Source organism: Salvia hispanica, chromosome 3, assembly GCF_029641045.1.
Source record: "Salvia hispanica isolate PSC_SH4W2 chromosome 3, Shi_PSC_v1, whole genome shotgun sequence".
NCBI classification, from domain to species: Eukaryota; Viridiplantae; Streptophyta; class Magnoliopsida; order Lamiales; family Lamiaceae; genus Salvia; species Salvia hispanica.
The window spans coordinates 32,493,778-32,515,692 of NC_142694.1; the positions used below are offsets into that span (position 1 = coordinate 32,493,778).

Below are 21,915 nucleotides of genomic sequence, written 5' to 3' on the forward strand. Positions count from 1 at the left end.
CATCAGCCCCGCGCTGTAATTCAACTTAGCAAAAATGGCCACTACATTATAATACAATCCATGGAATGATCACGTGAACTGGTTGTATTAATAAAATTCAGCTCCATTACTAAAAAATAAACAATTTTGTTAATATTTTATTTGAAAATCAATAAACATAACAACCGCCGCCTCGCAACCTCCAACCACCACGCGCCACCGCCACTCCTCCACTACTGAAGCATGTGAGAACACTCATAAACTTCTTCACTTCCAAGTCAAGCCTTCCTTTTTTCTTCTCCATTTCCCATTACGGTCGCTTTCACTCAATTTCCACTTCAGCATTATTCAAGTCTCCTCGCAGCTTCGTCGCGATTGCTGATTACACATGTAAGCATTCGATCGATCCATATCTCGTCCTAATTTGGCTCGTGCTCGACGTATGACTTGGCGCATTATGCAATTGTTGTGTTGTCATTTTCTGGCTGCTAATTTCGGCGTTGTATTTGAATTTGTGAACACAATTTAGGTTTTATTAGCTAACTTGATGGAGTATAATTTTTTTTTCTAAGTATTGCGTTGCCGTTACGGTGCAGCTGAATCAATTTTCTGTTGCGGATCAATTTGTCTTTATCCCTTTTTAAGATCTTCTAGCAGTTTGATGCTTCGTTTGGATGTTTGCTGCTTAAACTCTTGTGTTATGTTGGTCACTTGCCAATGATTATATGTGTATGTAACAGCTCATAGCTAGAACTACTAAATTCACGCATTTGCTGAAGAAATATGTGCAGAAGTGATTAGGTGGTTGAAGAGAACTGGCTCAGGGTAGAGGAAAGATGGGGAGATCTGTGAGGATGATTTGGTTACCGATATTGCTATTGCTCTTGTTGGAGAGTGGGATGGCTTCCGACTACCTAATGGGGCTCGGAAGCTATGACATTACTGGACCGGCTGCTGATGTCAACATGATGGGGTATGCGAACACGGATCAGGTGACATCGGGTGTCCACTTCAGGTTGCGAGCTCGGGCCTTCATTGTTGCAGAGCCACAGGGGAAACGAGTTCTGTTTGTGAATCTAGATGCTTGTATGGCCTCACAACTGGTGACTATTAAAGTTCTTGAGAGATTGAAAGCAAGGTAGTTATTGAGCAACTTATTAGGTTTGCAGATATTTAGTCTTCATCATGCAATTGAAAGTGATGTTCTGATCATAACTCTGGAAAGCTTTCAGACCCATCTGGTTTACTTGATTTTATTTTAAACTTGTAGTTAGCAGCATCTTTGCATGATGTTATAGCGTGTAGGATTGGATTGGATTTTATATAAGAGGCGGTCGTTTTCATGCTACTGCAGGTATGGAGATCTTTACACAGAAAAGAATGTTGCCATTAGTGGCATTCACACCCACTCTGGCCCAGGAGGTTATCTCCAGTACATAGTGTACATCGTAACATCTCTTGGTTTTGTGCGCCAGTCATTTGATGCCCTTGTTGATGGCATTGAACAGACCATCATACAAGCTCATGATAATATTAGACCTGGATCAGTATATGTGAATAAAGGTAAAAAATTTCTGTCTGACCGTAGATGTTTAGTTCCATTCCACCTGAAAATGGGAAAAAAAGAATCTAATTAGCTGTAAAAGGACTTCAGTTATATGCCAATGTGTGTTATTTTGTCCACCATCTGCTGCATCGAAGTGATCTTGAAATTTATAGTTTTACTTCTGTTTTGTTAGGTTCTTTTGTTGGGCAGAAGACAAATTCATTAAGCATGGTTTATATCTTCTTTCATTTTGCTTGTTTTCCTCACTAGAAGAGTGGTGTATAGCCCTCTTCTCCGAGCTTAATGTCAATTTTCTGTGTTTGCATATGTTCCTTCTGGAAATTTTGCTCATGAGCTGTGATATGCTTAACCAGGTTGTTCTGTATTGTAGACAGCTATCTACCTCTACATCATTCTCACAAATTTATCCTCAATTACAGGGGAACTTTTAGATGCTGGTATAAATAGAAGTCCAAGTGCTTACCTTAATAATCCAGCTGCAGAACGCAATAAATATAAGTATGATGTTGATAAAGAGATGACCCTCTTGAAGTTTGTTGATAATGAATGGGGACCAGTTGGCAGCTTCAACTGGTTTGCAACCCATGGAACTTCAATGGGCCGTACAAATTCATTGATTAGTGGGGACAATAAAGGAGCTGCAGCACGATTTATGGAAGACTGGTCTGATCAGAACAACGGTGGAAGCACATCATCTGACGTATCCGAGCCTAACAGAATTCCCAGAAGAGTCTCAAACATTATTCGAATTGCTAACGACAATCGTAAGTATTCAAATATTTTTTGAGTTCCGTTATTAGCATTACATTGATATAGAATCATTTGTAAGTTATAAGTGATCTTTTGTAGAAAAAGTTTTATAGAGGTCCCAATCGTTCATTTTGAAAATCCTTCCTTCTTTGGTTTTAGGTAAAAAGGAACGTTATTGTTTATTTTACCTAATTTTATATCTAGGAAAGAATCACCAATATGAGTAGATGATTTAGTTTTTTGGTGGATTGTATTAATGCAGATCATGAATTACTAGAACTTGCTGCTTCTTTTGAGTCTTTGCCGGGCAAATCAACCACCAGGTTTTTGAGCCTTGCAAGACGCGTGCGGAGTGTTCTGAGGCATGCTGATAGGCCTAAATTTGTATCCGCATTTTGTCAGACCAACTGTGGAGATGTTAGTCCGAATGTGCTCGGTGCATTCTGTATTGACACAGGGGTACCTTGTGATTTCAACTCTAGTACATGTGGTGGAAAGAATGAGTTATGCTATGGTCGAGGACCTGGGTATGTCGACTTACATATTATACAATTATGTTGGAGTATAAATTAAAATCCTGATGTGTTCTTGCTTGTCAGGTATCCAGACGAATTTGAAAGTAATCGAATTATTGGACAAAGACAATTCAAGAAAGCAGTCGAGCTATTCAGTGCAGCATCAGAAAAGTTAAATGGGAAGATTGATTATATCCATACTTATGTTGATTTCTCTAATCTCGAAGTCACAATTCCAAAAGAAGGTGGAGGTACCACTACTGTCAAAACATGTCCTGCTGCTATGGGGTTTGCATTTGCTGCTGGTACAACTGATGGGCCAGGGGCTTTTGATTTTAAGCAAGGCGATAACCAGGTATACCGGTCGGTTTTGCTAAATGAGTTTCTGCTCTCATGTGGCACCTATTAATCTGTTTCCCCCTCTCTCTCAGGGTAATGCGTTTTGGAAACTTGTCCGCAACGTGCTCAAAACTCCTACTAAGGAACAAGTGGATTGTCAGCAGCCAAAGCCCATTTTACTGGATACTGGCGAAATGAAACAACCTTATGACTGGGCGGTCAGTAAAAGTCTTGCAATAAATTATTTTTGGTCTTTCTGATAATGGCCTTGACTCTTTGCAACCTTACTTTCTGAGTAATGTGTCAAATTTGGTATTTTTAAGTTAAAAGCTACTCTTTTGCTGCGCTTGCTTTTCACTCGTGGCCTCATATTGACCATAAGTTTATCTTGACTGCAGCCTTCAATACTTCCGGTTCAGATTCTGAGGATCGGACAGATGGTCATTCTTAGTGTGCCCGGGGGTAAGAGCTCGACTTAACCTTTTCCGTACACTGTTAGTAAATATGATTGGGTCTCACATTTCTAGTTCTTTATTCTTCTGGAATTTATAAAAGTTTCGTGTATTGCTATAATGCTCGAAATATATCTACTAGGAAGATAAGAGAGATGCGAACCGTTGCCTTTATATGGAAGTTAAATTTTATTGCTATGCTGAAGGAAAAGAAAATGTCTGCTTGCTCTATAGTTTTAAATTGTTGATTTTTTTGCTTTCGTGTACCAGAGTTCACTACAATGGCCGGAAGACGCCTTCGAGATGCTGTGAAAAAAGTTCTCATGAGCGGAAGTAGCAAAGAGTTCGGCAGCAATGTGCACGTAGTTATAGCTGGCTTGACAAATACATATTCTCAATACGTCACCACATATGAGGAGTACCAGATGCAAAGATATGAGGTGAATTGCTTTTATTTTTAATGAATTTTGAAAAGTTATGTTTTTCACATTTTTCACAAAAATATTTTATTAGCAAGACTTTGTATCTAGACTTGAGTCTGCTAGTAAACTTAAATGCAATGGTGAGAAACTGGTTCTGAAAAATACTTCATATAGAGAGACATTTCTGCACTGATATTGATATATAGTACTAATATGTAATAACTTGAATTGCAAATTCACATGAAATACTTAATACTACTATGCTTTCTCTATCTTGTATATGCTGAATTTGAAAACATAGGCATATCTCAATGTTCTAACATATGGCTCTCCTCCCGGTATTCAGGGTGCGTCGACGTTGTACGGCCCTCACACCCTCAGCGCCTACATCCAAGTATTCCAGAAGCTCGCCACGTCCCTCGTCACTGGAAAGCCAGTTGAGCCGGGCCCACAGCCCCCGGATCTGCTCGACAAGCAGATAAGCCTGCTCCCACCAGTTGTGGTGGATGCAACTCCAATCGGCAAACAGTTCGGGGACGTGAGCGCGGACGTACCCAAAAACGCAGCCTTCAAGAGAGGCGACAATGTGACGGTCACTTTCTGGTCCGCGTGCCCCAGGAACGATCTCCTGACCGAAGGGACGTTCGCGCTAGTAGAGATCCTCAGGGGGAAGGATACGTGGGAGCCTGCCTACGATGATGACGACCTCTGCCTCCGGTTCATATGGTCGAGGCCTTCGAAGCTCAGCGCTCAAAGCCACGCAACCATACAGTGGATTGTGCCGCAAACAGCTGCTGCAGGTGTCTACAGAATTAGGCATTTTGGTGCTTCGAAGAATCTGCTGGGAACGATCAAGCATTTCACGGGTACTTCTAGTGCCTTTGTGGTGGCTTGATGACCAATGTCGGATCCAAGTGGGGTTGAGGATCGCTGACCTCACAGACGAAAGCTCCATTAAATTCGGCTTTAAGAGCTCCGCCCACTGACCCGCACCCAAATCTTTCGGGGTTGGGGTTTACTTTCGTTTTTTCGTCCGCCATTAATTGTCAGCGACGGCTACTTCACCTCCTATGCCTTCCGACTCTCGCAATCACCTTCTTACTGAATCCGACCGCATTGGTTCTGTCCATTGATGATGCTTCTTTCGTTTGCCATTTTGTATCAACTATTTTATGCTAAGTAAAGAACTCTTATGTTTTTTATTTGCATAATAATGTTAAATTAAAATGGAAAAATAAGAAATAAAAATTCAGGGAAATAATAATGATGCGAAATTAACATTTGAAACTGATTAACACCCATGAGCATTATTTAATTATAATTGGAATTACTTATATCTTTTGGATATTTTTTAATTTTTAATTTTTGTTTTTGTAACGAACAACTTTTTAATATCATTATTTCAAATGCTAAGTCGTTATTTACTATACTATTTTTAAAATTTAGTGACTATAATAAAATAAAACTCATGCTGTGCAGTAAATGTACGTCGTAACATCATACTGTGAAATATATATATATATATATATATTATGGATTGTGTTAAAATTACAACATCTCTTAAAGTAACACCATACCACCATTCCTAGTCATTATTTGTACACGTGGACGAATAATAAGCTGCCATGTGGCAATCATAAAAATTGCTCAAGGGTAAATTTTCGCGGACTGCAATATTCAATACATTAGACTGCAATTTTTCTATAGATTGCAGTCTAGTGTATTGGATATTGCAGTCTAGCGTTTATATTATTGCAGTCTAGCGTGGTGTCACAGTGTCATTTTAAGAGTGTTGTCATTTTAACGCACCCATATATATATATATATATATATATATATATATATAAATAAGTAATTATCATAAGTATTTCCGAATTGATTGGGACATGACACGCACACAGTTCCAAAATTTGGTGTTATCTGTCTTCTAGTTATGTCAATTTAATTTTCACGTTACATCGAACTTAGATCAATTTTGTTAAATTACAAGAATAAATTTTAGATTACTCTCTCCACTACCAATCACGAACACTTTTATGCTAAAGTAAAAGAAAAAGGTGAAGCATACAATTTATTTTGTTGGTAAGTTAGAAAGTTCATTTAAAAAGGATATAATATTCGTCATACAGTTTTAAAGTAAAATTGTTAGTTGTGATAGTTGACCTTTAGTGGGGAGTATATTTCAGAAAATGTAACACGTGGAAAAGTAGGTGAGAAGTTAGCTCATAAATATAAATTAATAATAGTAAAAGAAAACTATTTTAATGAGTATATTGCATTATTTACTCATGTGAATAATATATAAACCTATAAATACTTTTAGAGGGGTTTGGTTTGGTAGATTAATAGACAAGAATTTAAAAATTACAGTCCAAATTATCAGTTACGATCCTTATAATATTAACAAACTATTTTAAAATTGAATTTTTCATAAATCATAGTATCGTCTTTGAACGTAAAGGGCAGAAATTATATTAGTGAAAGTAAAAGGACCTAACTGTAATAAATCCAAAATAAATGAAAAAGAGCTAATCATTTTCTCGATATTTTATATTGACAAAAATATAATTTCTCGTATCTCACTCAACACTCAACAGTATTTATCTTTGAGACGGCAAACAGCTACTGAACTATTTTGATCTCAAATGGCGGATCCGTTGCAGATCTCTTTCGCCGGAATATTCGCCTGCAGCGCTTTCGCCGCCTGTTTCGCCGAGGTATCGTCTTTCTCCGTTCATTTGAATTTTACCGTGTTTACTGCAAATGTTAATTAGGTGAAGAATTATTATCACTTCCAGTATTGCTCATTTGCGATTGCATTGGTTGTTTAGCAGCCTCTTATCACAGTGTGTGATGCTGTAATTTTTCTAGATTTAATTTTCTCAGTCTGTAGCTCGATACATGTTTTCAGCTGATGCTGTTTTCTGAGCATTTTTTTCTTTAATTTGATCGCAGTTCAGTTAGTGCACTTGGAGAATTACAAATAATTTGGATTTTAGGTTTCTGAAGTTGTATTGATGTTTGATGCTGTGCATAGTGTTTGGATACTTTTCTGTTTTTGAACTAGGTAAGGATAATAGGGCATTTAAGTTGAGATGCAGTTGTAATTTAGTTCTGAATTCAGTTTATGCCGAGATCAAATTTGTGATTATGCTCAGTAATAGTATGCCTGGTTCCTATACGATTCAATGAACTGTAATCAGTGATAAGATGGAGTTGTGCAATTTACATTGTAATGTAATGTAAAGAGTAGTTTAGTTACGGAAGAGTCAGAAACAAAATTTGTGGATCAGATTCGTATTACTTCAATTTAACATGCACCATATAGTATTTGATAAAATACATTTTTTTTTTCAAAAACTACTTTCTTTGAAAAATCAAAATCTGACTTCTTGTGACTTGCTGCTTCCCAGAGGATATTCTAAATACATTGTAGTTTTCAAATAAGCTACCTTTAATCCACAGGGTAATGCTAATCCGTACAGTTGTGAATTTTGTGTCCTATAATCAGAAAGGGATTAATTTAGTAGTTTGAATATCTAAAACTAACTGGCTATATATTGAGCTGTGTCTGAGGTGCCAAGTGGCTGGTTAATAATTGTGAGGATAATGTGTTAGGTTAGTTGACGATAATTGATATTAATTGAACAATATATCTTGCACAGAATAAGTTATTCTACAAAAGTTCTCTTCTACCTTCTGCTCCTTTTCTCACAAGTTTTTACCCATTTACTCTCAGCTCTGATGTCTAAACTTTAATTTTGAAGGGCTAGGATTGACTCTTCACCTTGTGTTCATGTGCAGATTTGTACTATTCCTTTAGATACTGCTAAAGTAAGGCTTCAGCTCCAAAAGAGAGTTCCTATAGGGGACTCAACAGCCGCACCAAAATACAAGGGCTTGTTGGGTACACTTACTACCATTGCAAAAGAAGAAGGGTTCTTTGCACTTTGGAATGGGGTGGTACCTGGTTTGCACCGGCAATTCCTTTATGGAGGCTTAAGAGTCGGACTGTATCAGCCTGTATGAATAATTAATGCTGCCTTTTTGTCATTCTTAATGCTCTAGTTATGGGTGTAATTTTAGGATCTAATAAAGGGATCCTTCTCACAGGTGAAAGCATTCATTTCTGGAACTAATTCAGCAGATATTCCCTTGTTCTATAAAGTATTAGCTGCTCTTCTTACTGGTGAATAAACGATCATTCTTTTGATGTCATTAATTCTGCGTAAATAATCTGAACCAGTAATAACAACTATTCTGTCCAAAACAAAAGGTGCCATAGCAATAATCGTGGCAAATCCTACTGACCTCGTCAAAGTTCGGCTTCAAGCTGAGGGTAAATTGCCGGTTGGAGTGGCGAGGCGTTATAGTGGTGCTTTGCAGGCATATTATTCCATAGTCAAGCAGGTTATTTTTGTTATAGTAATTAGTGAGTTCAATATGCTTACCCACTCATTGAGTGCCAGATGTTTAACAGGAAGGAGTGGGAGCTTTGTGGACAGGGCTTGGGCCAAACATTGCAAGAAATGCTGTTGTAAATGCTGCTGAATTGGCTAGTTATGATCAAGTCAAAGAGGTGAGATTCCCCCCTTTTTGTTTTCCATGGCTTTCTTGAATCCTATGCTAGACATGTCGTGTTCTACTTCTCTAATTTTTTCTATCCCATATGCAGACAATTTTGAAAATTCCAGGATTCACAGACAATGTTCTAACGCATATCTTAGCTGGTTTAGGTGCAGGATTCTTTGCTGTCTGTATTGGCTCCCCAATTGATGTGGTAACTTTTTTCACTTCAGATTATTAAATGTTTCTTGGCGAGTTACTGACTAAAGTACAATGCAGATCTAACTTGTAATTAAATCCACTGTAAGGAAAAAACAACTTTATTAGTTTCAATTTTTTTTTAAATTTTTTTTAATTTTCCTTCAAACTGCTATTCAGCTATGATCTACTAGTTGTCAAGATTCTCCGAATGCATTAAGAATCTATTTCTTGAAATCTTCCTAATTGTGGCATTCACAATAAGCACCTTCATTTCCAATCATAAGTTGGTTTCTGTTCATAGAAGTTCACTGTCTTAATTCTCTTGATTCTTTGTTGCTGAAGTCAGCTTTAGGTATTGGATGATAACAACAAGATGACCTCATACCTGCCCGTCGATGGTCCTATAGGTTCTACGTTAGATTTCGCTCAAGTAATAAAAAATTAACAATTTTTTGCTATGTTTTCATTTGGTAAACTGCGGCTGTACATTTCTTATCCAAATAGTACTATCTATGAGTAGAGGGATTGCATAAATTCCCATAAGAATTTTATGTTTTTTCTATTTCAGGTTAAATCTAGAATGATGGGAGATTCAGTCTATAAAGGCACTATCGATTGCTTCTTCAAAACATTAAAAACGGAGGTAGGGTTGGTTATCTTTGATTTTCTCCAGAGACATTAAAAACTTGGGTGACTTAACTTTTATACTGCATTTTATAACGATGGCAATGCACTCTCCTTAGCAGGGATTATTTGCCTTCTACAAGGGGTTCCTACCAAATTTCAGCCGGCTTGGGTTGTGGAATGTGATCATGTTTCTGACTCTCGAACAAGTAAGACGATACACCTCCTGCAGTGTCATCATGATCTCACAATGAGTTTAGAATGAGAGCAGATTCAGAATCTGTTTCCAAATATAAATGCCATCTTTCATCTCTTTTGCAGGTGAAAAGATTATTCTTCTATTGATAAGTTAGACTACATATTATTACCACCTATTCTTTCGTTTGTTCGGCAACGGGACAGTGAGATTCTCCCAGCTGGTACCAAAAGCACTTCTAGAAGGTTCCTTTTTTCAGTATCACAGCAAATATACATGCCAATAAAATGATGCTTTTATCATGTGGAATCGGCATTTTCATCGATGGAGAACTTTGCTGGACTTATGAAGCCAGAGAGAGCACATCTCCAGAGGTTAGAATTGTTTGTGTTAATATATTCTCCTATTTAAGATTGTAACAATAGAATATTTGTATTATTAAGATATGTTACTCATTATATTCATATTAAATATATCCCAAGATTCATGAATTACATGGTACTTAAGTCTTGATCATAATCTTGATATATATAGCAAATAGCAACACAAAATATTAGGCACAATCCGAAGCACAATACATAGCAGAATTATAGGCACCAGATATCAGATCTTAGGCACCAGATACACCCTAGCCTTGATAATTGAGCCGTTCCCGACCTTGAAACCGGGGCTCACAGGGAACCCCACGGCCATGGCCATCCCCACCTTGGATCCTCCGTTGCTACCGGAGACCCTCACCACGCTCTCCATATACTGCGAGTGGAACTCGGCTCCCCTGCTCGCCTCAAAATGGCTCGGAGGGGGGTCGAGGGAGAATGCCAGCAGATGCAACAACCAGACCCCCTTAGCCAGCCCGAGAAACTCCCCGTAAAACTGGCTCCTCGGGTGGTGTCCATCCAGCACCTGTTGCCGCTGCTCCAGATCCCCGAACAACGACTCCTCCATCTTCGGGTGCACTATAGATAGGTACTTCTTGAAGCAGAAGTTGCCGAAGCTGCACGCAGGCAAAATGCTGAGGAGCTCGACCGGGTCCATCGCCTTCATGTCTCTGTACTGGGTGAAGCAGTCCCTGCGGTGCTGGTCCGGGTGGAGCAATGAGGAGAGGCTGCCGTCCATGTAGAACGTCTCGTGGTCGAACCCTTGGAAGATCTTGCGGTTCACGTACGACTCCAGGGCGTACTTGGCGTGGCTGGCACCAGCTATGGAGTCGGTGAAGGTGGTGGTGATGGTCGGGTTGTTCATGGTGGCGTTGGTGGAAGACGCCGCCTCGATGGAACGGACTGCCGCCGCGATGTCCCAGTGTGCCGAGCGCATGAGGGAGAGGAGGAGTGATGTGAAGGCTTTGGAGGCTTCTTTTACTAAACCCATTGTTGATTCAAATAGCTCCACTGCTGGAGCAGCTCCCACTGTTGAGATGATATATATTCAGCAGATAATACATTACATTCATTTCCCTCTTCAAATCTTTGAATAATTCTTATAGGTTTAAAAATGTGGCTAATAGCAATTCTAGCTATTACAAAGTAGAAATATTTAATCACATTTTAATAGTCTGCACATTTTTATTTTTTCATGATCTCTGTAATGTATATTATGAATTTTAAAAAAAAAATATTAGTGTACATATGTTAAAATAGAATTATTTTTCACCTTGAGTGGTGCAGCTGACTCTCCTCTTAGACTTGCCCTTCCACTTGCCACGGTCGACCGACGTCGCCATTTTGAGATTCTCCCTCAGATTCTCAATCTCCGCCTGCCTCACCTTCACCTCCTTCTTCAGCTCCTCCACCGCCGCCTCGTACGGCGCCACCGCCTCCCGCAGCGCCGCCGCCCCCACTCCCCACCTCCCTCCGCCGCCTCCCACGCTCCTCCTGAACCTCTCCCTCAGCAGACCCACCCTCCGCAGCTCCGCCACCACCGCCACGTCGGCGATGCGCATCTTATCCGGATCCCAGGGGCAGTGCGCCTCCTGCAGGCTAACGTACGCCCGCTTCATCACCGACACCGCGTCGAACACCTGCCGCATCAGCATCTCCACCTCCGTTATCCTAGCCGGCGGCGGCTTCTCCCCGCCCCATTCGGAGTGCAGTTTTAGGTCGTCGCCGTCGTCCTCCTCCTTGAAATAATTCTCCTCCGCCGTGGCCGCGTTTCGGTAGCGGTCGTCGTCGCTGCCGGCGGCGGAGAGGTCGGCGGCGCGGGAGACGCCGGCGAGGGGGTGGAGGAGGCAGGAGGCGGTGACGCGCTGGATCAGATCGGAGAAATGGGAGACCTTGCTGCTCGTTCTCTTGAGGTTTTGATCGTTTCTTGAGTGATTTCTGATTTTTTTTTTTAAATAAATCATTATTAACTCATCATCAATCTGTTGTAATTATGAATTATAGTGCATGGTTTAATTAACGAGAGTTATTATTGAGTAGTGGTATTTTTTCTAAAAAAGAAAATACTGCTACTAATTAATCTAATCACGGTTTTAAATTTAATCTAATTTCGTGTCAACCCAAACTACAAAAACAGATATTCATGTTGATATGATAATTTTCTTTCAACAGGCAAATAAGTTCTCATCTTTAAAAAAAATAATAAAAAAAGCAAAAACTTTACGAGTAACCTATAAAAAAAGTGAAAATGGAAAGTAACAAATTAATATAACCTGTCATAATTGTGGGATCTTAAAGAGGTGTGTTTGGGGGGTCGATCTCTGTGGAATGGCACATAATAAACCTGCCCTTCTTCTTCCTCTTCTCTTTCTTCTTCATTCCTTCTGCACCTTGTTTTCTTGGTCCTGATCAAATTCCACCCAAACAACACTTTATAATTACTATAAAACAAAACAAGACCACAACATTTCCCATATAATATCTGCAAATATATCATGCATGCATCCTTAGACACACATAAATCTATTTGAAAAAAACTGCATAATATACACAATTTGCTTAGTGTTATTTGTGTCAATATTGATATATACGACGAATTCGTCTAAGACATATAACCTTGATTTTTCATTTCGAAATGGTCGAAGTATATCAGGGAGCATTGCTTACACACACACTCACACGCAGAGAGAGAATGGGGAGAGAGAGAGAGGGATGAAATATGCTTTAGAAACCCTAGTATTTATAGAGCCAGCAAGTGCTATGAGCTGCAAATAATTGATATTTCTATCAAAACAAGGAGTACTATATTTTAAAGAAATAATTACAATAAATAGAATTGGAATTTATTACATGTGTAATGTTATCAACTTTTTAATGGACATTTTATAAAGCTTCTTTTCTGATATTGCATGTTTCATTTCTTCTTCTTATTTTTTTCTCTATCTTTTTTCATTTTGTGTATACTTAAAAGAAGCCATTTAATCTATCTTTCGCATATTAACGTTTAGTTTGTCTCGCTCAGTTCTTTCACATTGCATGTGTTACTAGTTTTATTAGTGTCAGGAAGCATATGAACCTATAATTGTTACGTTAATGTAATAATTAAACAAAATTGCTAGGATCGTTCAAGAAAATCAATTAATTAAGTATGTGTGCATCATATATAGATATAAAAAAAAAACACACTTAATAAATACAACAGCTTTTGTTATAGGAAACAGTTTTGATTTGAAAGGAGTCTTCTCTAAAAATTGATCACACATAATTTCATTAGCATTTACATGCGTACGGACAGATAATGTTGGAAGCTAAATTAAATTGTGGTGACTTAGCCGAAGAAATTGCAGTGATTGAAGTTAAATAAGGTGGAAATTTGAGGCATGAAAAATATGGCAAGTGAAAAGATATTTTGGCTAGACATCAACCATTATTGATGCTATAATTTGGGCAATCAAGAAACATGGTGTGTGCATTCAACAGATGATGGAAGAGATAGTTAGGTTAGGCCCCCTTTTTTTTTGTTTTCTTATATTTTGGATCTCCCTCTCTCCCCCTGTATATATATGCTTTTATTATACTACTTCCGATAATAGGAGTCCATTTTTTTTCATTTCGAATCTGTTTGCAAATAGAAGTCATTTCACTTTTACATTAATGATAAATAGCTAGATCTCACATTCTATTAACTCGTTCACTCACATTTCATTATAAACATATATAAAAGTGTGACTCACGTTGCGGCTAGCTTTTACAACTCAGATTTCTTAAAATTCGTGAGATGAAAAATAGTAGTATAAGGAGACGTGATTAATATATGCTCCATTATTTACATTTGACTGAATAAGAAAGATGTCTTCAAATCCATCATTTTATATGGAACAAACTAAAAAGAATGCTACGTATTATGAATAATGCGACATATGACATGTATTTGATACACATCAGACATAACGCTCAGGGAAAAGGTAGGGAGTGAACGTTGGTCATAGGGCATAGAGAATGAGTGACTTCTACTTCTAAGCCTGAGGATGATATGAATTAACCCAAATACACCATAAAGAGATGGATTCTGAGAATATGTAGCAGGGTGAGCTTAACAAGTTTGATAGGTGATACTCATACTAACAAGGTGAATCTTATTTTATGACATGCATCTCATTACAAGGTTAAATATGTGGGAAGTTTTTGAGGTAATGTGTAAGCAAAGACAAAGCACGTTAGAAATACTTATATTAGTATGTAAGGATAATCGTCAATTTGAGAGTCAGATCGTTACACGTCTAAGTTTCTTAACAACTATGGAACTCTCTAAATAAATAATACTCCTAACAGAAAAAGGACTAGGAATAGTCCCTACAAAGGGCCGACATCCCCAAATACATAAGACGATTCAAATACGCATAATTGCATAAATCGTTTAATAGAAAACGCCAATTGAGTGAAAAAATGATGAAGACTTTTTTGTCAAAAGCGTGTGTTTGATTAGCCTAATGTTACAATTCATGCACTCAAACACAACTCACCATCTATCTAGTCCGCTCGTTTTCCTTGGCTTTGGCTTTTGGAAAGAATAACCTCCTACATGAAGGGCCTCGAGTTTGATTCAAGACGAGGTGTCACAATCACACCCGGCCCGGTCCTAGCTTTTCAAATACTATTATAAAGACAATTAAGTAAGAAAGTTCTAATAAAATTAATTAAAATAGAAATGAGTTGATTCAATATAAAATTTAGGAGCATCGTTGATACGCACAATCCATGTACCTAGAGCATCCACTATAGGGGCGGCCCCGATCGCGGCTTAGCCGCGGCGGGCTACTGCGGAGGACGCGTCCGCCCCGGAGGCGGACGAATTTGTTGGGGCGGAAGGGCATTCGCTCCGAGTGCGAATATACAAAGAATAAAAATAAAGTGAAATGTGGCTAACAAAAGTGTCCACTATTGCTGTGGAAATTTTTTTTTTTACCGTGGACAAATAAAAAGTGGCTATGACAAAAAAAAAGTGTCCTCCTACAGTGGAGGCTCTTAGTTGGGCTAACTTTTACACATTATTCTCACCTGTGTAGGATTTACTTAGTTGGGCTAGCTAGCTTTTATTACTCTAAACATCCAATTTATTAGGAGCCTTTACTATACTAGGATAACTTTTAATGTAGATTCAGCCCATTTTCATATGCTCCAATTGTTCATTTTTTCGTGTTAATAAAAGTTTATGTATCAGTCCATTTTTTACATTTAATAAGTCATTTCCTTTTTCGTATACTCCTTTCCCTTTGTCCTGTAGAAATAGGCTATTTGGTATTAACACGAATTTTAATGCATAATTGATAAAGTAAGAGAGAATACAAAAGATTATAGTTGAAATTGTGTAATGTATAGCGGGACACATAAATAGACCATTTGGTATTAACACAAGTTTTAATGCGTATCTTGATCCTATATTATGAAAGATCAGTAAATTTAATCCCAAATCTCGAATGATTAGCGATTCACATATTATGAAATTTCACATTTTCATATGCCCATTTTTTCGTGTTAATAAAACAAAAATGTAGATTCAGCCCATTTTCACATTGAATAAATCATTTCTCGTTTAATATATTGGATTAAATAACATACTAAAAGACACTATTGAAATACCTGTCTTTAAACACGACTTTACTTAAAAATGGACTGAAATCGCTGTTTTCTTCAAAATGAAATTGCAAAACCTTCGCTACTCTTCACTGAAGTTGCAGGAAAGGATAACAAGATAACATCTCTCTTCTTCTTCGCTTGTTCAACAACAATGGCGACCGCATCTCCTTCTTCAGTCTCCTTCTTCTCCTCCTCCATTTTCCTCTCCACGCCCTCCCCCTCCCCCAAAACCCTCCAATTCCCCCGCCGCCGCCCTCCCCTCGCCAAAATCCACGCCGAGCTCGCCACCGTCCCCATCCTCTCCTTCGACGGCGACCAGGTCGGCTCCGCCACGCTCAACCTCAAATCCGCCCCTCCGGAGACCGCCCGCGCCGTCGTCCACCGCGGAATCACCACCGACCTCACCAATCGCCGCCGCGGCACGGCCTCAACCCTAACCCGCGCCGAGGTCCGCGGCGGCGGCGCCAAGCCCTACCCGCAGAAGAAGACCGGCCGCGCCAGGCGCGGCTCCCAGCGGACGCCGCTCCGGCCCGGCGGAGGCGTGATTTTCGGCCCGAAGCCCAAGGACTGGTCGATTAAGATCAACCGGAAGGAGAAGAGGCTGGCGATCTCGACCGCGATCGCGAGCGCGCTCGGGAACGCGATCGTGGTGGAGGATTTCGAGGAGAAGTTCGAGAAGCCGAAGACGAAGGAGTTCATCGCGCTGATGAAGAGGCTAGGGCTCGATCCGAAGAGGAAATCGATGTTTCTGATGACGGAGGTTTCGGATAATGTGAGGCTTTCGAGTAGGAATTTGGGGACGCTGAAGATGCTGACGCCGAGAACGCTGAATCTGTTCGATGTTTTGGATGCGGAGAGCTTGGTTCTGAGCAAAGGAGCTGTGGATTTTTTGAATGAGAGGTATGGATTGGATGGAGATGGTGATGATGAAGATGAAGATGAGTTTGAAGAGGAAGATGAAGGTTAGCTCTTTCTCATTCTCTTTCCTTTAATTTTTGGAATTTTGAGTAAATGTGTGATCAGTTTTTTGCTTGTTGATTTCCTGCCTTTTTCTTTTGCTTGTTGCTTTTGTTGAGCTTGATTTTTGTGGGGAAATTTGATTATGTAGGAAAATCTAGCCTTTGGAATAATTGAGATTGATAAGAGTATAGGAGGATTGGATTATTTAGATTATTTGATTGTGTTTGAATTGATTAAGTGTGAGTACTAGTGAAATGCAAAAAAATAGGGTTCTTTTTCTATAATTATGCAAAAATGCTAAAATTGAGGAAGGTATTTTGGAAATTTTGTTGGTTTGGATGATGATTAAACAATGTCATTATTTTGTGACCACATCATTTGATTTTGTTCACTGCCATGTTTTCTTCACCCTAGAGATAAAACTCCATAGGCGACGTTTGATTTGATAAGATTGAGTCTTATGAATGTTCTTCGGTTGGGTAGATGATCCGATACTCAAAGGACTATGCCACGTAGGATTAGTCTTGGCTTATGACTCATGCTCTCACAAAATTAATCTCGGGCCAGTTCAGTTTTGGATAATCTCGAGACAAGTTCATCTCGAGCAGTTGAGATTATTTGCTTTCTCTTCAGTCACAAACATCCATAAATTGCTTCAAACTCGTCTCTGCCTTTTTGTGATCAGGAGCTGAGGCTGAGGTAGAAGGAGACACCGATTCATCGGAGTGAATCTCTCCCTCCCTCTCTCTGTTGACCGGTGCAAACGCTCTCGACTCGACTGGCAGAACCACCAGCTAGTGTATGTTAAATGGTTCAGGTTCCAACTCATGATTCAGCCTGTATTTTTTGATAGCAATACCACTGCTGCAATCTCAAATTTTATAGCCATTCTAGCTTTGTTGTTCAATTGCTTCAGATTTTGACCATTTGATGAAAATGTTGCTAGGATACCTAATGTATCTAGCCATTGTTTTCTGGTAAATTCATGTTTCTCTATCTACATTGTTTGTGTCTACTTAGTCAATTAAAGAACAAACTGCCACTTTCTGCACCAAAGTTAGAGGCAATTTTCCTTGAACACGAGCTTGTGAACATACAGAGCCGTGAAAGTAGAACGCCGACCACCTATGTTACCCGTCTTTTGTCTCCTCCATCCGAGCATTTTGGCGCAACGGATTTTCAAAAACACCACGAAGAGCTTTTCAAAATGAGACGGTTAAGTGCAACTCAATTGGTAAGACATTCAATAACATCAGAGCGAGAGATGAAGAAAATTCAAGATTTTAATAGATTTCAATTCTCAGTCGGTTGTGAAATTGAATTGCATCTTGGGATCCTAAGTATCTCACTCATGAAGAAAATTCAAGATTTTAATAGATTTCAATTCTCAGTCGGTTGTGAAATTGAATTGCATCTTGGGATCCTAAGTATCTCACTCATGTTTTACTAGTATTAACTTTTCAAATCCTCTTCAAATTCAACTTGTCAAACTGCAAGTTCAAGAAAATGAGAGTTCTTCCATACTTACATCAAACCTCTTGCAAATCTCTCTATATATTTTTTTAATGATTTAATTCATTATATTGACATAATGTCACACAACTGTAGCATTCCACATCTTTTGGTTGTGATTGCATGCTTAGAAATAGGGGGAAAACATGAGAAAGCTTAGTGAATAATTGAAGAAGCCCTCAAAAAAAGGATCAAGTAATGCTACCAACCAAAAGTAGATAACTATATTTCAGCCACATTTCTAGCTTCTCTCTCTTCCAATTTCTCATCTTTTCTCATTATGCTTTTCCACTATCCAAAAACAACACTTCGGTTCTTTCTTCCTTATTATTTTGGAGAAAGAACAAAAAAAATCTCTCTCCTTATCTCATCCAAATTCACGACATAAATTCTTGATTGAGAGACCAAAAACATGGATCCTAATGCATCCGATGTTAAACTTTGCATGTGGAAAATGATGAAAACATCAACAAACACATGCTTTAAAGTCGTCAAAGGACATCCATATGTCACATCATGTGTGTTTTTCTTGTTCCTCGTGTACTTGTGTTGCCCTCTCTTCTTCTGGATCATGATCTACTCGCTCCCGCCCGCCGTCTCCACGTGGGTGGTTCTCCACATTCGGGACGGGCGGAGATGCAAGGAGGATAGAGAGAAAGAGATCGAGCAAAAGGAGAGAGAGAGCGGCGTGAAAATGGTCCAATTTGTAGAGGAGAGAAAGGGAGAGGGAAAAGGGAAGGAGAGGCTCAAGAAGGCCTTCTCGCGCGTGCACTCTGTGAGACGGAGAAAGGCCAAGGAGATCGAGCAAGGAGTGGACCCTTACGTTCCGGTCAAGAGGAATGTTGGTGATGTGGATGCATACGAGGAGTACGGGGACGATGAGGAATATAATCTAACGGATCCCAACAAGGATTTGGTGGATAAAACGGCTCTCGTAGAAGAGAGCCCCAAAGAGATCCACGAAGTCCAAGCGGACTTCACACCTGCCAGTGCCAATGCCACTGGCACTGACATTTTGATAAGCAATACAATCTACCACGACCCCGAGGTCTTGAGGAGCCTGAGGCTCCTCAAAGACGAGGAGGATGCGCGAGAAGAGGCGGGTAAGGCCATGGACATGAACATAGCCGAGGCCGAGCGGCTCGAGAGCTTGATCGCGAGACGGCGGTCGAAGAGGGTGGTAAGCCAGCGTGTCAAGAGGTCCTTGATGAACAATGTTGCAACAATGGGGGCTCAGATGCCTCCCATTGCTATACCAAAAATTAGCTCATGGAGTAGCCCTACCCGATCCATCCACCCGTTCTCGCCCGGCCCCGGCTCCGCCCCGTCAATGCTGCAACCGACGAGGAATCCGTTCGACCTCCCGTATGATCCACTCGAGGAGAAACCTAACCTAACAGAGGACGGTTTCCAACAAGAGTTTGCATTAGGACACAACAGAGATTTTATGTTTCGTAGGCATGAGAGCTTCAGTTTAGGCACTTCTCTGCCCATGGATTTCTTTGAGGAACGCGGTGACGCGTCGTTGATTGATGAATTCGGGTTCAAACGACGACAATCGTATGTCGGATATCAATGCCCCAGGCCAGAAACTGAAGACTCAGGTAAACATATCTAGAATTCAATTTAGTGAATTCTTTTTTAGCTTCTATGTTGTAACATTTTGTGCTTGTACTTTCCATGCAGACGCGGATTTGGGTAATACAACTGAGGCAGAATCCGGACCCGAGTCTGACTCGGTTCCGGATTCTAAGCCGAATCTGGACATCCTTGAGAATGATCAGCCCTACGATGATCAGATCAAGGAAGTCATCCAAGTGCACGAGGATCCTAGCCTAGAAGATTGTGACGACGAGCCAAACACCAGGTCTAATGCGCTAGACGAGCTAAGCTTGAGCGAGGCCTCGACTGGGTCGTCCAACGAAGATGTGACGCCTGTCTGCAGAATAAACCGAGAAGCAATACTGAAATCACTCTCGATACGAAGAAACTCTGTCTCGGTCCCAAATATGGAAAACGAGCATCTACAAGAAAACAATCTGAGCTACGCCAACTCTGCCCTTGAGAATGCAAGCAGATTGAAGCAGCAATATTTCGCCGATAAGCTGCAAAGGCGCCACGGCATGACCTTCTCGATTGCCTCCGACATGCAGGTTGAGGTCTCCGAGCTCAGCTCCCCTCCGCTCACAATAGGCGAGAACATGTCCTACCAAGAGGACAATTCCTCCTGGGACGGCAATGACTCGTGGGCGGACTCGTCCCGTCTGTCCGAGGCCGAGGACAGTGAAACGAGGCCGCCCCGAGCAAATGAGGCGGCTCCACCCAGAAGCAGGAGAGCAGATGATGAGAAACCACCTGGCATCCCATCATCTGCTTCTGCATCTAGGTTGCAGGCGACAAGTCTGCACAGTAACACCACTGTGCAGACTTCCTCGCTAGAATCCAGTTCTGACGAAGAAGATCCTAGCGAGGAGCAGTCGCCTGCTGCTGCAGCAGAAGATGCTTCCGATGCAGCAGCAACCGAAATGGCTGCGAGCAATGAACCCGCCGAGGCGGGCTCTGAGACCCTGGCCGCCATGGGCTCCAACGATCATCCGACCATATCACCGAAATCCGTGCTGCAGCCAGTACCATCCGCAGTGAGTTTCGAACACGAGGATCGTGATGAGGTCCAGCCATCTGGGTCTCGCCCGGCTGACCATTCGAGCCCAAACGCACCCTCGGACTCGTGGGTGCAGTTTACCGTTGGCACAAGCTCGAGTAGAGGCGCTGAATCACCGCAGGTTAGCTAACGAATCAAACAAGAAAAGCTACATAACTAACACAAAAACATTCATTTGTATATACACTTTTTTCGACCAAAAATTCTCCATGTGCAGCAAAACGACCATAAATTAAAGCAAGTGATTGACAGTGGCGCCTCAGACAGTGAACACGCGTGGCTCGAAAGCGACTCATCGACATCGCTATCATCCGAAGTAGAATCCAGCGACATGGATTGCGTGAACGTGGAATCCAAGATTCAAGAAATCCTTGCGTTTGAGGCTGCAAATTCAAGGGCAAACAAGGTATGTAAATTTTATGTTTTACTATATATTTCTCAACAATTACTTTGATTTCAAGTCTTAACCTCCTATATAATATATACTAGGCACACGTGATAAAGAAATTTGCGGCAAAAATGAGTTTTAGATAAGAAAAGAGAAAATGCTATAAATTAATTTTTACGTTAACCTAGTCATATATACAAAAAAAAAGCTTGATCATTAATTCACACACATTCATAATTAGGGGAAGATGGTTATGGAAGATTCATCACATGAGCGCGACGACACCTCTATAAGCAGCGGGGACTATGATTCAGAGCTCGACGAACGCATGTATTTGCCCGAACGAGGTGGATTCAAGTAGCAAAAATATCATTCCCTGCTTCAATCTCCAAGTTAGAAATGTATGAACTAGCTAGTTAATTACTTGTGTTGGCTATGAAATGTTTCCTTAATTAGCTTAAACATTCACATTTTGTGTTGCAATATTTTGCAGGATAGAATATTTCGAGTGTCGAAGATGAAGATGGTTGTTTATAATTGAAGAGGTTAGGAAAAGAAGGTGGTGAACCCAAATTTTAGCTTAGAAATAGAAAATATATGCATAAGAGATAGATATATATACATTGTGAAGATCATTAGTGTGTGTTGTATAAACTTATTACAATTCGATAGCATGTAGGATATGCCAGCTTAAATTGGAGGTTCACTACTTAAATATTTATTAGATCAATTGTATTATTATTAAGAAAGGGTTTACTTTCAATTTGC

The 21,915-nt window shown here is 40.1% G+C and overlaps 5 protein-coding genes across 10 annotated transcripts; 4 read left to right on the top strand and 1 right to left on the bottom strand.

Annotated features, from left to right (window-relative positions):
- Positions 1–121: 121 nt before the first annotated feature.
- LOC125215713 (neutral ceramidase 2-like) lies at positions 122–5,228 on the top strand. Of its 5 annotated transcripts, none has more exons than XM_048117232.2 (10): positions 122–369; positions 720–1,117; positions 1,334–1,542; positions 1,966–2,310; positions 2,559–2,823; positions 2,896–3,166; positions 3,243–3,368; positions 3,549–3,612; positions 3,873–4,042; positions 4,371–5,228. In XM_048117232.2, exons 2-10 carry the CDS (start codon positions 816–818, stop codon positions 4,917–4,919), a joined length of 2,301 nt encoding a protein of 766 aa, XP_047973189.1. In that variant the 5' UTR covers positions 122–369; positions 720–815; the 3' UTR covers positions 4,920–5,228. The 5 variants fall into 5 exon arrangements, with proteins under 5 accessions (XP_047973189.1, XP_047973186.1, XP_047973188.1 ...); XM_048117229.2 differs by having other exon boundaries at positions 759–1,117; XM_048117231.2 differs by having other exon boundaries at positions 771–1,117.
- A 1,360-nt stretch (positions 5,229–6,588) lies between these two features.
- On the top strand, positions 6,589–10,102 carry LOC125214945 (mitochondrial uncoupling protein 2-like). 2 transcript variants are annotated; one of them, XM_048116182.2, is made up of 9 exons: positions 6,589–6,741; positions 7,829–8,047; positions 8,138–8,213; positions 8,301–8,434; positions 8,505–8,603; positions 8,700–8,804; positions 9,360–9,434; positions 9,538–9,624; positions 9,737–10,102. In XM_048116182.2, the coding sequence occupies exons 1-9, from the start codon at positions 6,670–6,672 to the stop codon at positions 9,758–9,760; spliced, it is 891 nt and encodes a 296-aa protein (XP_047972139.1). In that variant the 5' UTR covers positions 6,589–6,669; the 3' UTR covers positions 9,761–10,102. The 2 variants fall into 2 exon arrangements, with proteins under 2 accessions (XP_047972139.1, XP_047972140.1); XM_048116183.2 differs by lacking the exons at positions 9,360–9,434; positions 9,538–9,624; positions 9,737–10,102 and adding an exon at positions 9,134–9,349.
- Positions 10,103–10,113: 11 nt separating this feature from the next.
- LOC125214943 (protein GRAVITROPIC IN THE LIGHT 1-like) lies at positions 10,114–12,730 on the bottom strand. The gene is made up of 4 exons (XM_048116181.1): positions 12,605–12,730; positions 12,262–12,393; positions 11,262–11,926; positions 10,114–11,017 (listed from the first exon to the last, which is right to left on the bottom strand). Exons 1-4 carry the CDS (start codon positions 12,646–12,648, stop codon positions 10,215–10,217), a joined length of 1,644 nt encoding a protein of 547 aa, XP_047972138.1. The 5' UTR covers positions 12,649–12,730; the 3' UTR covers positions 10,114–10,214.
- Positions 12,731–15,720: 2,990 nt separating this feature from the next.
- On the top strand, positions 15,721–17,567 carry RPL4 (ribosomal protein L4). Its single transcript, XM_048117667.2, has 2 exons — positions 15,721–16,587; positions 17,271–17,567. The coding sequence occupies exons 1-2, from the start codon at positions 15,777–15,779 to the stop codon at positions 17,312–17,314; spliced, it is 855 nt and encodes a 284-aa protein (XP_047973624.1). The 5' UTR covers positions 15,721–15,776; the 3' UTR covers positions 17,315–17,567.
- A 138-nt stretch (positions 17,568–17,705) lies between these two features.
- LOC125217130 (uncharacterized) lies at positions 17,706–21,910 on the top strand. Its single transcript, XM_089068153.1, has 5 exons — positions 17,706–19,701; positions 19,784–20,880; positions 20,977–21,165; positions 21,389–21,548; positions 21,641–21,910. Exons 1-4 carry the CDS (start codon positions 18,510–18,512, stop codon positions 21,506–21,508), a joined length of 2,598 nt encoding a protein of 865 aa, XP_088924279.1. The 5' UTR covers positions 17,706–18,509; the 3' UTR covers positions 21,509–21,548; positions 21,641–21,910.
- The last annotated feature ends 5 nt before the right edge of the window (positions 21,911–21,915 follow it).

Excerpts from the sequence above, each read along its gene's own strand:
- LOC125214945 (XM_048116182.2), top strand. The coding sequence starts at position 6,670 with ATGGCGGATCCGTTGCAGATCTCTTTCGCCGGAATATTCGCCTGCAGC. Across the intron at positions 8,435-8,504 it reads ATTATTCCATAGTCAAGCAG|GAAGGAGTGGGAGCTTTGTG; the intron begins GTTATTTTTGTT and ends GATGTTTAACAG. Across the intron at positions 9,435-9,537 it reads TCAAAACATTAAAAACGGAG|GGATTATTTGCCTTCTACAA; the intron begins GTAGGGTTGGTT and ends TCTCCTTAGCAG.
- LOC125215713 (XM_048117232.2), top strand. The coding sequence starts at position 816 with ATGGGGAGATCTGTGAGGATGATTTGGTTACCGATATTGCTATTGCTC. Across the intron at positions 1,543-1,965 it reads ATCAGTATATGTGAATAAAG|GGGAACTTTTAGATGCTGGT; the intron begins GTAAAAAATTTC and ends CCTCAATTACAG. Across the intron at positions 2,311-2,558 it reads TCGAATTGCTAACGACAATC|ATCATGAATTACTAGAACTT; the intron begins GTAAGTATTCAA and ends GTATTAATGCAG.
- LOC125217130 (XM_089068153.1), top strand. The coding sequence starts at position 18,510 with ATGGATCCTAATGCATCCGATGTTAAACTTTGCATGTGGAAAATGATG. Across the intron at positions 20,881-20,976 it reads GAGGCGCTGAATCACCGCAG|CAAAACGACCATAAATTAAA; the intron begins GTTAGCTAACGA and ends CTCCATGTGCAG. Across the intron at positions 21,166-21,388 it reads CAAATTCAAGGGCAAACAAG|GGGAAGATGGTTATGGAAGA; the intron begins GTATGTAAATTT and ends ATTCATAATTAG.
- LOC125214943 (XM_048116181.1), bottom strand. The coding sequence starts at position 12,648 with ATGCTCCCTGATATACTTCGACCATTTCGAAATGAAAAATCAAG. Across the intron at positions 12,394-12,604 it reads TTTCGAAATGAAAAATCAAG|GACCAAGAAAACAAGGTGCA; the intron begins GTTATATGTCTT and ends GAATTTGATCAG. Across the intron at positions 11,927-12,261 it reads AGATCCCACAATTATGACAG|AAATCACTCAAGAAACGATC; the intron begins GTTATATTAATT and ends AAAAAAAATCAG.
- RPL4 (XM_048117667.2), top strand. The coding sequence starts at position 15,777 with ATGGCGACCGCATCTCCTTCTTCAGTCTCCTTCTTCTCCTCCTCCATT. Across the intron at positions 16,588-17,270 it reads GTTTGAAGAGGAAGATGAAG|GAGCTGAGGCTGAGGTAGAA; the intron begins GTTAGCTCTTTC and ends TTTTGTGATCAG.